The sequence below is a fragment of the Bufo bufo genome, chromosome 6 (genome assembly GCF_905171765.1).
Source record: "Bufo bufo chromosome 6, aBufBuf1.1, whole genome shotgun sequence".
Lineage (NCBI taxonomy): Eukaryota > Metazoa > Chordata > Amphibia > Anura > Bufonidae > Bufo > Bufo bufo.
The window spans coordinates 404136907-404152023 of NC_053394.1; the positions used below are offsets into that span (position 1 = coordinate 404136907).

The 15117-nt window shown below is 41.3% G+C and overlaps 4 protein-coding genes across 9 annotated transcripts in view; 1 reads left to right on the plus strand and 3 right to left on the minus strand.

Annotated features, from left to right (window-relative positions):
* LOC121004526 (gastrula zinc finger protein XlCGF66.1-like) overlaps positions 1-15117 on the minus strand; it is an 818554-nt gene that overhangs the window by 767956 nt on the left and 35481 nt on the right. The gene's annotated exons all lie outside the window — the stretch shown is intronic.
* LOC121004478 (oocyte zinc finger protein XlCOF7.1-like) overlaps positions 1-15117 on the plus strand; it is a 1216478-nt gene that overhangs the window by 448010 nt on the left and 753351 nt on the right. The gene's annotated exons all lie outside the window — the stretch shown is intronic.
* Positions 1-15117, minus strand: part of LOC121004516 (zinc finger protein 300-like) — a 734886-nt gene that overhangs the window by 133725 nt on the left and 586044 nt on the right. The window lies entirely within an intron of this gene.
* LOC121004488 (zinc finger protein OZF-like) overlaps positions 10442-15117 on the minus strand; it is a 555846-nt gene continuing 551170 nt past the window's right edge. For all 5 annotated transcript variants that reach the window (XM_040436741.1, XM_040436742.1, XM_040436738.1 and 2 more), the window contains one exon: positions 10442-11705. In XM_040436741.1, coding sequence (XP_040292675.1) covers positions 10531-11705 — 1175 coding nt within the window. In that variant the 3' untranslated portion in view covers positions 10442-10530. The remainder of the gene's footprint in view (positions 11706-15117) is intronic.

Consider the following 15117-nt stretch of genomic DNA (forward strand, 5'->3'; position numbering starts at 1 on the left):
CAACCTTACAGACACAAAGAGCCAGAAAAACAAAAAATGTATGACTACCAGGAGCCACAAGCTATACATTTACACAAATATGCGTGCACATGACAGTATTACTGCAATTGAGTTTTCAAACATTTAAAAGTGCATTTAATCCACCTTTCCTATCTGTAATGTAGACAACTTTAGTGAGACTTCTGGCAATCTTTGTTTTTCACAATGTGTTTCAAGTCTGGCTTGTATTCAGTCGTTGATACTTGAAGCAATTCTTTCCCATATGTGTCAGTAACAACAGAGCGATGCATTGATTTCACATATTTCAGGGTGGAAAAAACATACACAAACATAGGTTGAGCCAAACATTGACAGAAGATTCAGTGCAGCCCGTTTTAAATTGGGATATTTCTCCATAGGCACGATATTCCAAAACTTCAGGGTTCCCTCACTCAGAATTGACCCGAGTCATCTTCCAAAAGCTCAATCATCTCAATTTGAACTGTTGCTTCATCTGTCACCAGTGGGGTTTTCAAACAATCTGAATCGTCAGCAAAACGGTTAACAAGAAATGTAATGTGTGGTCTTTTCAGTTGTAGATTGTGGAATCTATCCTCAAAGGTCCTTTGTAGGTTTTCAAGAAGTTCTGCATAGTAAGAAGTTCTCCTTTGCAGGATCTCAGCAGTTTGGGCACTTGTATTTGCCACAGAGGGGAAATGTGTTAGTTCTCCTTTTCTCAGATGAGTTTTAAAAAGCTTGAGCTTGTTAACAAATGCAAAAACTGTTTGCACTAGATCGGGTAGCATCTTTAATTTCCCTTGGAACTCAAGGTTGAGTTTATCCAGGTGGTGCAGCATTTCCACCAGAAATGCCAGATCCAAAATCCACTGGGAATCAGAGAGCACAGCATAGTCTTTTAGTTTTTTTCCAGGAACAACTTTACTTCACTCAAAAGTTCCAAAAAATTTGATATCGCCTTACCTCTTGAAAGCCACATTACCGAGCAGTGAAGTGGCAAATCACTGGAAAGGTTCTCATCAAGGTCTGCAATAAGATTTCTGAACTGTCTGTGATTAAGCGTATGAGTAAAATTGACAATTTTCAGAACAGGCATCATGACGTTGTTCAAATTTAGCTTTTTAGACACCAGCTGCTCCTGATGAATGATGCAATGAAATGTCCCAAATTCTGGAAATCAGTCATCACATTTAGACATCCAGAAAAGGCCATTCACAGATCCTATCATAGTGCTCCATCTGTGGTTATGGCTGTGAGTTTTGATGATGGCAAATTTGCCTTTTCAACTATAGTCATCAGGGTCTCTTTCATATCGATGCCACAAGTTCTGTCTAACGGGACAATATCAAGTAGCTCTTCTTTTATTGTACAGTTGTCTGATACTGACCATACAAAAATTGCCAACTGAGATTTGTTAGTAGACTCCTCCAATGCAATACTGAAATCCTGGCATTTCTCAAGGTCAGAGTACAGTTGTATTTCAACTGCACTGTTAATGTCTGATATTCTGTGTTTGACGGTATGTGGTGACAATTGGAGGTCTGATACCATTCATTTCAAAGGTTCATCTTCTGGAGACAAGATTGCAATGGCGTCACTGAGGCAACTTTTCACAAATTCCCCTTGCTGCAGGTGACATTCCATGCCAGTTGATAGGATGCAAGTGTGACAGTTTCTGAATATTTTGCAAGTTTCTTAAACAACTGAGTCTGTTTTTCTAAGTGGCGTTTCAACTCCTTTAGCTTGTGTTGTCTTGCGAAGTTGGGTACCTTTCAGAAAGTCTTGGTCCATTTTAGCATGTTGTGAAGCAAAGTGGCGCTAAAGAGTCAAAGCTTTAAAATGTGATAGTGATGTCTGGCATATCAAACAGAATGGCTTCCCTTTCCTCTCAGTGAAAAAATACAAATCCTCCCACTCCAGTAGAAATGTTCTGGGTTCACCTTCATATTTACGCTTGGCTTTATGTTTCCCAGACACTGCCATCTTTAGTTGACGTCTGGTGAAGTTGCAAAGTTTTCCTTACTGAGGGGTGGGGGCTGGCTTTGGTTTTGTTTGGTTTGGTTTCGTCCAGTTATTGCATTTTCTACCGCCGACAGCACAATACTCCACCTGGGACAACACACAATGTCATAACAAAAAAAGCCAGTGGAAATAATTTATCAAAAATAATATCAACTTTATTACATGATATATCTAAGAATATGAAGAAAAAAAGGCAAGATGGAAAGGATATACAGAGAAGCGAAGGGCATTCCCTCAAATCGACAACCATGTACATCCACAGAGCTAGTAAGCACTTACCGAGTGCCAGGCCATACGCTGTGTCTCACAATAGTCTGAGTTGTGTACCACAAATATGCCATGATGCGCGGCACCATCTCTCAGCGCGTCCGCGCCACCACACTGCGCATGCACAGGACGTGATGACGACAGGGAGCACGTCAAGATGGAGCCGGGCAGCGCTTGCGCGGGACTGCAACCCAGTGGAACGCACGTGAGATGCAATATCACGGCCAAAAGCGGAGGAGCCTGGACTAGCAGGACAGCTAAAGATACATCTCAGGGGATAGTGGCGATACAATGCAATGATTACTACATCTATGTATTACAGTAATCCATATTAGACCAACGATCAACACAATTCAAAATTTATAATTAGACCTGATATCTAACCAAAACCATGCTAAAATCCTAAATACCATCCATACTAATGTATAAGGGGATAGCAGTAATTACAGATATTATACAATATATCAATCCCAGATCTAGATGGTTATCCTAAAGTGCCAGTGCACACATTAGCGCAATTACCCTAGCCAATCATTAAAAATAGTGACAAACGCAATCCATATCATAAATATATTGAGGAAAATTAATTATTAAAAATTATTACATAATTTATAATATACCGTTGTGCCTAATAAATAAAAAATACATATTAAAAGAAATTACATAAATCATAGTGTAGCGGGTCCACACAGAGCCGATAAAGTGATAATAAGTGCATAATAATCTAAAGTGCATATAGTGTAAATTGCTAATCATAAAGCATTAGTACCAAAGATGGCCATAATATGTGGGGTCAGTCCCCACTGTACCGTCGGGGTAATAGCCAGTCCACCTCGAAGACCAGATCAGAATAAACCCTAGGCGGATTTTCACTCATGCAGCCACCTATGGTACTAATGAACTGTCCCCCATGGGGTCGGTTGATGGCCCGCAGGTCACCATCCATCCCACCTACACAATGGTGACCTGCTAATACGTATGGATAGGTCTTCCCCTAAACAATTCCATCCAGGGGGATGGGGCCGCAACCCCCCAAGAAAAAAAAACATCCTGCATAAGCAATCACTTATAAAATAAGTCCACATATGTACAGTCGTGGCCAAAAGTTTTGAGAATGACACAAATATTCGTTTTCACAAAGTTTGCTGCTAAACTGCTTTTAGATCTTTGTTTCAGTTGTTTCTGTGATGTAGTGAAATATAATTACACGCACTTCATACGTTTCCAAGGCTTTTATCGACAACTACATGACATTTATGCAAAGAGTCAGTATTTGCAGTGTTGGCCCTTCTTTTTCAGGACCTCTGCAATTCGACTGGGCATGCTCTCAATCAACTTCTTGGCCAATTCCTGACTGATAGCAACCCATTCTTTCATAATAACTTCTTGGAGTTTGTCAGAATTAGTGGGTTTTTGTTTGTCCACCCGCCTCTTGAGGATTGACCACAAGTTCTCAATGGGATTAAGATCTGGGGAGTTTCCAGGCCATGGACCCAAAATGTCAACGTTTTTGTCCCTGAGCCACTTAGTTATCACTTTTGCCTTATGGCACGGTGCTCCATCATGCTGGAAAATGCATTGTTCTTCACCAAACTGTTGGATTGTTGGAAGAAGTTGCTGTTGGAGGGTGTTTTGGTACCATTCTTTATTCATGGCTGTGTTTTTGGGCAAAATTGTGAGTGAGCCCACTCCCTTGGATGAGAAGCAACCCCACACATAAATGGTCTCAGGATGCTTTACTGTTGGCATGACACAGGACTGATGGTAGCGCTCACCTTTTCTTCTCCGGACAAGCCTTTTTCCAGATGCCCCAAACAATCGGAAAGAGGCTTCATCAGAGAATATGACTTTGCCCCTGTCCTCAGCAGTCCATTCACCATACTTTCTGCAGAAGATCAATCTGTCCCTGGTGTTTTTTTTGGAGAGAAGTGGCTTCTTTGCTGCCCTTCTTGACACCAGACCATCTTCCAAAAGTCTTCGCCTCACTGTGCGTGCAGATGCACTCACACCTGCCTGCTGCCATTCCTGAGCAAGCTCTGCACTGGTGGCACTCCGATCCCGCAGCTGAATCCTCTTTAGGAGACGATCCTGGCGCTTGCTGGACTTTCTTGGACGCCCTGAAGCCTTCTTAACAAGAATTGAACGTCTTTCCTTGAAGTTTTTGATGATCCTATAAATTGTTGATTGAGGTGCAATCTTAGTAGTCACAATATCCTTGCCTGTGAAGCCATTTTTATGCAATGCAATGATGGCTGCACGCGTTTCTTTGCAGGTCACCATGGTTAACAATGGAAGAACAATGATTTCAAGCATCACCCTCTTTTTAACATGTCAAGTCTGCCATTTTAACCCAATCAGCCTGACATAATGATCTCCAGCCTTGTGCTCGTCAACATTCTCACCTGAGTTAACAAGACAATTACTGAAATGATCTCAGCAGGTCCTTTAATGACAGCAATGAAATGCAGTGGAAAGGTTTTTTTGGGATTAAGTTCATTTTCATGGCAAAGAAGGACTATGCAATTCATCTGATCACTCTTCATAACATTCTGGAGTATATGCAAATAGCTATTATAAAAACTTAAGCAGCAACTTTTCCAATTTCCAATATTTATGTAATTCTCAAAACTTTTGGCCACGACTGTATGTGTTCATATTGGCTCCATTTCTTCCTTTTCATGTTCAAAGGTCACCTTCTCATGGCCACTTTGTAGAACCGTTCCCACTTTGTCCCAAACAGAGAGGTGGAGTGAAATAACCTCAATAGAAAGAAAGAAAAAATATATGACAGAATAAAAAATAACAGTATTTCCTAACATAAAGTAAAATTTAATTTTATACCGTGCAATTAAACTTCGCGCTACTTTATAGAAAGGAGGAGAAGCTATTGGATTCATTCAAACCGCACGGGGCCATGCTGTCCAGAATTACTATCCACCTAGTTTCTCTACGAAGCAGGGCTTGTTTGATGTTACCACCCCTAGACCCCAATCTAATTCTGTCTATGCCTCTTACTTTGAGACCCCGTGGGTCCGACGCGTGGTACCTACGAAAGTGCCGTGGAACTGCTTGTAATGTGTCAAGATCTTTCTCCGGAAGCTGCATGGATCTTACTTATGTGTTTTAACACACGGACCTTCAAGGCCCTAGTGGTCATGCCGATATAGATAAGATCACACGGGCATGTAATCAGATATATCACTGCCTCTGTGTTGCATGGGATGTTGTGAACTATTTAAAAAAAAAATCTCCCTGAGGAGTCACAGAAGGCAGTGGAATGAACCATATACTTACATGCCACGCATGATCCACACGAGAATGATCCCCATCTAGGACCCCTACAAGGGGATACTGGTAGATGTAACTCTAGTCACATCCAATATACCTTCTTGCCATTATATGATAGTATTTGTTTTGTATGTCGACCTTCCTTGTACTTGTAGTCCGGCTGTAGGCCAGATTTTAATAAATAATCATTAAAAGGTATATTTTAATTGGGAAGGTGTTCCAGTATATATAAGCTGCAAGTATACTAACTTTCATGTTACCAATATACATCATTGTTCATGGTTACCAGGGGCTTATGCTGTGGATCTCACAAAATGTCCGGGGACTATTTTCTGATACAACTTTACCATTGTGTGTAATCCCCTATAGGGGTGGGTGACATACTTTATCACCATATTTGTGGTGCACAACTCGGACTATTGTGAGACACAGCGTATGGCCTGGTACCCGGTAAGTACTTACTAGCTCTGTGGAGGTACATTGTTGTCCATTTGAGGGAATGCCCTTCGCTTCTCTGTATATCCTTTCCATCTTGCCTTTTTTTCTTCATATTCTTATATATATACAGTACAGACCAAAAGTTTGGACACACCTTCTCATTCAAAGAGTTTTCTTTATTTTCAAGACTACGAAGGCATCAAAACTATGAATTAACACGTGGAATTATATACATAACAAACAAGTGTGAAACAACTGAAAATATGTCATATTCTAGGTTTTTCAAAGTAGCCACCTTTTGCTTTGATTACTGCTTTGCACACTCTTGGCATTCTCTTGATGAGCTTCAAGAGGTAGTCCCCTGAAATGGTCTTCCAACAGTCTTGAAGGAGTTCCCAGAGATGCTTAGCACTTGTTGGCCCTTTTGCCTTCACTCTGCGGTCCAGCTCACCCCAAACCATCTCGATTGGGTTCAGGTCCGGTGACTGTGGAGGCCAGGTCATCTGGCGCAGCACCCCATCACTCTCCTTCATAGTCAAATAGCCCTTACTTTCAAAGTTTTCCCAATTTTTCAGCTGACTGACTGACCTTCATTTCTTAAAGTAATGATGGCCACTCGTTTTTCTTTACTTAGCTGCTTTTTTCTTGCCAAAATACAAATTCTAACAGTCTATTCAGTAGGACTATCAGCTGTGTATCCACCTGAATTCTCCTCAACGCCACTGATGGTCCCAACCCCATTTATAAGGCAAGAAATCCCACTTATTAAACCTGACAGGGCACACCTGTGAAGTGAAAACCATTTCAGGGGACTACCTCTTGAAGCTCATCAAGAGAATGCCAAGAGTGTGCAAAGCAGTAATCAAAGCAAAAGGTGGCGACTTTGAAGAACCTAGAATATGACATATTTTCAGTTGTTTCACACTTGTTTGCTATGTATATAATTCCACATGCGTTAATTCATAGTTTTGATGCCTTCAGTGTGAATCTACAATTTTCATAGTCATGAAAATAAAGAAAACTCTTTGAATGAGAAGGTGTGTCCAAACTTTTGGTCTGTACTGTATATCATGTAATAAAGTTGATATTATTTTTGCTAAAATAATTTCCACTGGCCTTTTTTGTTATGCACAGCATCAGGTCAAAGCGCGAGCCTCCACGTACTACATCCTAATGCTGTGCGCATCAGGACATAGTAGAGAGCGCTGTGGAGAGCAGCTGAAAGTAGAGGAAAAGCTGGCTGGACTGCTCTACTGCCTGATGTGAATGATGCCTTGCACAAAAGAGCTCTCAGAAGACCTATGATTAAGAATTGTTGACTTGCATAAAGCTGGAAAGGGTTATAAAAGTATCTCCAAAAGCCTTGGTGTTCATCAGTCCACGGTAAGACAAATTGTCTATAAATGGAGAAAGTTCAGCACTGCTACTACTCTCCCTAGGAGTGGCCGTCCTGTAAAGATGACTGCAAGAGCACAGCACAGACTGCTCAATGAGGTGAAGGAGAATCCTAGAGTGTCAGCTAAAGACTTACAAAAGTCTCTGGCATATGCTAACATCCCTGTTAGCAAATCTACGATACGTAAAACAGTAAACAAAAATGGATTTCATGGGAGGATATCACAGATGAAACCAAAGTTGAGTTTGGAAGAAACACACAACACTATGTGTGGAGAAAAAGAGGCACAGCACACCAACATCAAAAGCTCATCCCAACTGTGAAGTATGGTGGTGGGGGCATCATGGTTTGGGGCTGCTTTGCTGCGTCAGGGCCTGGACAGATTGCTATCATCGAAGGGAAAATGAATTCCCAAGTTTATCAAGACATTTTGCAGGAGAACTTAAGGCCATCTGTCCACCAGCTGAAGCTTAACAGAAGATGGGTGTTGCAACAGGACAACTACCCAAAGCATAGAAGTAACTTAACAACAGAATGGCTTAAAGGGTTTCTATCACTTCGTTTCACATAATTAGCTGTCAGACACTAGCGATCCGCTAGTGTCTGCTCTGCCAAACCATCCTAATATAATTGCTTTTGGGGCAGCCGTTTTGTTAAAAAAAGAACTTTTATTAATATGCTAATGAGCCTCTAGGTGCTCCCTCCAGCCCGCCCATCTCCTCCTGAATGCGATCCTCCCTGTGAGCGCCTGTATTCGGCGCATGCGCAGTGAATGTCTGACCGCTTCCCTGCTCAGACATCTCCACTGCGCCTGCGCGATGACGTCATAGTGCTCCGTGGAACAGGCGCTAGTGTCTGACAGCTAAATATGTGAAACGAAGTGATAGAAACCCTTTAAACAGAAGAAAATACACCTTCTGGAGTGGCCCAGAGTCCTGACCTCAACCCGATTGAGATGCTGTGGCATGACCTCAAGAAAACTATTCACACCAGACATCCCAAGAATATTGCTGAACTGAAATAGTTCTATAAAGAGGAATGGTCAAGAATTACTCCTGACCGTTGTGCACGTCTGATCTGCAACTACAGGAAACGTTTGGTTGAAGTTATTGCTGCCAAAGGAGGTTCAACCAGTTATTAAATCCAAGGGTTCACATACTTTTTCCATCTGCACTGTGACTGTTTACATGGTGTGTTCAATAAAAACATGGTAACATTTAATTCTTTGTGTGTTATTAGTTTAAGCAGACTGTGATTGTCTATTGTTGTGACTTAGATGAAGATCAGATGACATTTTATGACCAATTTGTGCCGAAATCTATCTCATTCCAAAGGGTTCACATACTTTTTCTTGCAACTGTATCTATCCACATTGGGGTTGTGTCCACTTGGATGTGTCCAGTTAGATGTATTCTCAGCTGTCACATTCCCTTTCCCTTCTGTCAGGATGTGTTCTGTCTCTTCGGTATCATAAAAATATTCCTTCAGACATAGTCTACTGAAATCATTTTCTATATTGCTAGAGTTCAATTGTATCCAGGGCTTTGGATGTACTGAATGAAATAACTCATCAAGTTCCACTTTATTAGGTTTACACGTAGAGAGATTGATAACACAGATGTTTCTGTAGCTACAGTATATTGGAGCAGTGGTTCATATGGTCAGGGTTTGGCTTTGTTCTGTAAGTGTTTGTATTAAGCCCTGCTATATGTCTGTGGAGTTTCTTTTCCTTGTTGTGGATCAAAAATATCTGCAAGCACTGTCTGAGTTTATGTTTTTTAATCTGCAAGTTTGTTTCTGTTTTTAAATTTCCGTTTGGACCTTACTTTTGATTTAGAAAACCTTGTAAAAGGTGATTCCTCAGTCCCTCAGACGTCCTGTAGCACAAGAGGCATCAACCATTGAAGAATCTTATTTTTTTCATTCTTGAACATGAAATTGGATATCACATCGCAAGCCTAGGGTTGCAAACTGTGTTTTGTTTGACTTCATGTCACTTCTCTAAAAGGCCATCATCGTGCATAGCAAGACAGCTATGGAGACTGCAATGGAGGTCTATCCTGGTCTGGAGACCACTTGGCCAATGCCATCAGGAAGGCTTCATAAGTGAACATCACACTGCTCCTATTCCCTGGATTATGGTGTGGGGTGGCATAATGTACTGTAGCTGGACCCCTCTAATTTTCATTTCAGGTACACTAACAGCCTGACTTCCCATTAATTTGATCATAGAACCAAAATGGTATGGACATTTCTCTAAAGTGATCCAGGAGCCATTTTTTTTAACAACACAACACCAAGCCACATGTTGCTCTTGCTTCTATGAGCAGTCTGCGTCACCTAAACATGCTACTATGGTCTGCAGCACCTACAGACTTGTCTCCAGGACATCTGGGTGGACATTAGTCAGCAACTGCAAAAGGAGCTGCTAGCAGTGGATCTTGATGATTTGCATGTCCAACTGCGTTCAGCATGGCAGAACATACCTCAGACAACCATTAATAACTTCACTGATACCATGCCAAGGTGTGTTTTTCTGCTCGTAGACCTTTTTCTCGATACGGAATAAATCAAGATACCGCATTTTGAATATTTGTTTCCCAATTTTTAAACATTAACAGGTCTATAAATCCTGTGATTTCCATAATTCCATGACTTTTCCTTCTTGGTGTTTCAATTTCAATGTTGAGGAGTGTATGTTCGACCTTGTGTTGTTTTCCAATTCAATTTATCATATAATTCAGGATTTCTCTTTGAAGCTGGGTGAGATCAGTTTCTGGGTTGTGATTAACTGCAGTAGTCAAATGTTCTAGTAATGAGACATCACCGTTCTAAAGATAATTCTTATTTTCTGAAGAATCATTTGAATGTGAAATATTCTATGCACATGGCTGATTCATTGGTGTGTTATCTAGATTTTATTTGCTTTTTAAATAAAATACATTTATTTATAATTGCGTAAATTTCATTTACTGTACCTCCTTTCCCTTGTATAACGTGATTTTACTTTCACTGTAACAGTTATATTTTTTTCAAAGTTGTATTTGTAATAAAATTATTTCATAGACAATTACCTCTTCCTCCCACAGAACTTGTAATTAATTTGGCTGTTTCTGGGAAGCCTACCTGCATAAGGCTTCAGTCTTGTGTGAGTATTTCTGATGATGAACAAGATTTGATTTCCGAGTAAAACATTTCCCACATTCTGGGCATGAAAATGGCTTCTTCCCTGTGTGAACTTTGTGATGTTTAACAAGAGCTGACTTTTGGTTGAAACACTTCCCACATTCTGAACATGAAAATGGCTTCTCCCCTGTGTGAGTTCTCTGATGTACAACAAGATTTGGTTTCTGGTTAAAACATTTCCCACACTCTGAACATGAAAATGGCTTTTCTCCTGTGTGAGTTCTTTGATGTCTAATGAGAGCTGTTTTAACACTATAACATTTCTCACATTCTGAACATGAAAATGGCTTCTCCCCTGTGTGAGTTCTCTGATGTACAACAAGATTTGATTTCTGTGTAAAACATTTCCCACATTCTAAACATAAAAATGGTGTCTGCCCATGGTGGATTCTCTGATGTGCAACAAGATCTGACTTCTGATGAAAACATTTCCCACATTCTCTACATAAAAATGGCTTTGCCCCTGTATGAAGTATCTGATGTCTAACAAGATCTGTTTTAACACTGTAACATTTCTCACATTCTGGACATGAATATGGCTTCTCCCCTGTGTGAGTTCTCTGATGTACAACAAGAGTTGATTTCTGGTTAAAACACTTCCCACATTCTAAACATGAAAATGGCTTCTCCCCTGTATGAAGTATCTGATGTCTAACAAGATTTGTTTGCTGGTTAAAACATTTCCCACATTCTGAACATGAAAATGGCTTCTCCCCTGTGTGAATTCTCTGATGTACAACAAGTTCTGATTTCTGGTTAAAAGATTTCCCACATTCCGAACACGAATATGGTTTCTCTCCTGTGTGATTTCTCTGATGTTTAACAAGACTGTTTTTGAGAGAAAAACATTTGTTACATTCTAAACAGAAAAATTTCTTCTTCACTGTGTGAGCGCAATGATGTTCACCACTTTTGTTTTGCTTAACAGTCTGTGGTGAATCAGAAGATTGGTCCAGTTTTAGAGAATCTGATGATGGATCTTTGCTGTGGAGGATGTAGGGTATATCTGAGATAATGGAATGCTCTCCATATGTATCTTTTGTTATACCATGATTGTTTGCTTTAAAATGTGAAGATTCAAGATGTCCCTCTAAGCTCCTGATGCAGTCATCTGCCAAGAATAACACACATTTTATTAATATTACAACCCTGAAATTTCGGACATTTAACAACATTTCTATATATAAAAATGTCTTTAGGCTTTTAGCAAACTTCAATTATTAACTCTAACAATGTGGTAGAAAAACAGATAATAAGTAGACCTCAAAGCAAAGACCAATGTGTCATGATGTTAAGTCACCAGTCTGTTCTCTTGTAGTTTTCCACTTCTATAGATTTTTAATTTATTTTATGCACTTATATAGTACTGACATATTCCGCAGCGCTTTACAGACATTATCATCGCTCGCTGTCTCCAGTGGAGCTCACAATCTAAGTTCCCTTGGATTAGTAGAACTACAGGTAACAGCACTCTGCTAGTCAATTGCACAAAGATATAAGCAAACACTGAAAGAATACATGCTTGGTGATCATACTTACTGCAAATGCAGCTAGAAGCTCTTTGCGAATATAATTGATCAAAATTATTTCGGGCCCATCTACCGGTCGTCAAGGTAGCTTCTAATCAGATGGGTCCTACTCTAACATGCCTCTCCTGGGCTTACAGCCTACAATCTGGGCAAAGTAGTACCAAGCTGTATCCTACGCATGCCTCTCCCAGGCTGTGAGCCTGCAGTATGGGCTGGGTAGAATACAGCTGTACAAGCTATCTGATTAAAAGCACATGGTAAATGGGCTGGTCGTGCACGGTTCAATCTCACCACCAGGGGGAGCCACTCCCCTAGTGGCAGTGACAATGGGGGAAAAATACACGAACCAGCACCTCCACAATAAGTGAATATGAGAACGCAGGTGCACGCTACCTTGGCTAAAACACACTTGGATTAGTAGAACTACAGGTAACCGCACTCTGCTAGTCAATTGCACAAAGATTGTAGGCTTACAGCCTACAATCTGGGCAAAGTAGTACCAAGCTGTATCCTACGCATGCCTCTCCCAGGCTGTGAGCCTGCAGTATGGGCTGGGTAGAATACAGCTGTACAATCTAAGTTCCCTATCAGTATGGTTTTGAAGTGTGGGAGGAAACCGGAGTACCCGGAGGAAACCCATGCAGACACAGGGAGAACCTACAAACTCCATGCAGATGTTGTCCTTGGTCGGACAAAACTTCTGTGTTAAAGCCAGCATTTAAGGAAATACTCAGTAGATAATCATAAATAACCTGTGAATCAGTGTTATTAGGTGGTGTCAATCTCACACACTCCCTCACGGCTACATGCACTTTACCACAGAGCAGGCCAGAGAGAAGGATCACTATGTGTCACGCTCATGTGTGGGAGGAAAACACCACACCGAGCATAGAAAGGAAAGGGGATACCGAAATAAGGCCTGGAAACTAGGGAAAGAAGATGGACACCTCCTAGAGAAAACCCTAACTCCAGTCCTGACAGACTACCAGTATAAAAAAAACACGGGTGAACAGCACTCCTTAGTAATAATGCTGCGGGTGCTCGTCTCCAAGGGAGGTGGTAAAAAGCACCCCAAAAATAACAACTCATAGATGTCCAAAAAATAAAAAAATGGAGACAGCACGTCCAAAAGGCGGAATTTATTCCAGATGCAACGTTTCGGCTTAGTGATAGCCTATGTCAAGCATGCATTAACACCAGAGGGTGGGAATTAAATACCCACATACAAAACATGTGAGGGGGAGTGACCTATGATACAATTAACTTCATTGGTATCAGCAGGTTAGACATCGTCCAAAACAATAGTGACATACCTTGTTTGTTATGTGCAGGTAAGTGTGGGCGGGTAACCTGTAGTTCTGTGGCTATGAGAAACGCCATGTGGGACGCCAGGCCATGTAAAATGCTGGTGGAGTGCATCTGCGTTCCAATACAGTGCTTCCGGGGACGCCACTTCCGGTCCCGGACTCTTGTGGACCGCATTTGCGTTCCAACTCGGCACTTCCGGTTACGTCACATGCGGATACCTAGAATCCTATCTCACCCTATAAGACCCTGGAACTAATGTCAGGACTGAGTCTACCTGTTCCTCCAAAGGGAAGGACGAACAGAAGTCTCCTTCAGGCCTAATGACAAACAACAGGGAAATGCAACACACACACATATATATATATAAACAAAATACAAAAGGAAACACTGATCTTCAATGAAGCTTTGGTAGCACCAGGATCTCAGCCGAGAACCAAACACAAGCTAACCACAAGTCCAACAGAAGCTTTAAACCGCATAGCATAATGGGAGAAAAAAACAATAAATACTGAAGGTTAAATTACCACAATAGCCACACCTGGGAAAAGAAGTAGTGGCAAGCACCAGAAACAACACAGACGTCACTTGATCCAAAAGGAAAACATGTCAGATCAAACCACGTCTCACAGATCTCCTGCCACCTGTCGTGGGAACGTTCGTATGTCTCGGTACTTCCATGACAGTACCCCCCACCCCTTCTACGGGTGACCTTCAGGCACCCAGGACCAACCTTATCCGGATGAGACCTGTGAAAGGCTTTCACCAAATGACTGGCATTCATGTCAGATGCCGGTACCCACATCTTCTCCTCTTGTCCATAACCCTTCCAGTGAACAAGATACTGAAGAGATCTACGGAGAACTCAAGAGTCAATAATCTTGACAATCTGGAATTCCAAACTACCGTCCACCATGACAGGAGTGGGTGGCAAGGTGGGCAACTCCAAAGGTTCAACCTCTCTCTTCAACAAAGATTTGTGAAACACATTATGAATTTTTAGAGCCTGAGGAAATTCAAGACGAAAAGCTACAGGATTAATAATGGCAGTGATCTTTTATGGACCAATAAACCTTGGACCCAACTTCCAAGAAGGAACCTTCAACTTAACATTTCTTGTGGACAGCCACACAAAATCACCCACACGTAGGTCTGGACCATTCATACGTTTCCTGTCAGCCACACGTTTATACTTGTTGCCCATATTCATCAAGTTATTTAGAATTTTCAGCCATATAGAAGACAATGATGATTAAAAACGTTCCTCCTCAGGGATACCGGAAGTATCCGAACCAGAGAATGTGCCAAATTGTGGGTGAAACCCATATGTCCCAAAAAAACAGCGACTTACCAGTGGACTCCTGTCTACGATTATTTATGGCAAACTCTGCCAAAGACAAAAACGAGGGCCATTCCTTCTGGTTCTCAGAGACAAAACATCTCAAGTAAGTCTCCAGACTCTGATAAGTGCGCTCCGTCTGTCCATTCGTCTGAGAATGAAAAGCAGAAGAAAAAGACAGTTGTACCCCCAGCCGAGTACAGAACACCTTCCAAAATCTGGACACAAACTGAGCCCTCACGATCTGAGACCATGTCAGAGGGAATGCCATGAAGTTTCACAATGTTATCAACAAACACTTGCGCAAGTGTTTTAGCATTAGGTAGGCGAGGCAATGCTATAAAGTGCAC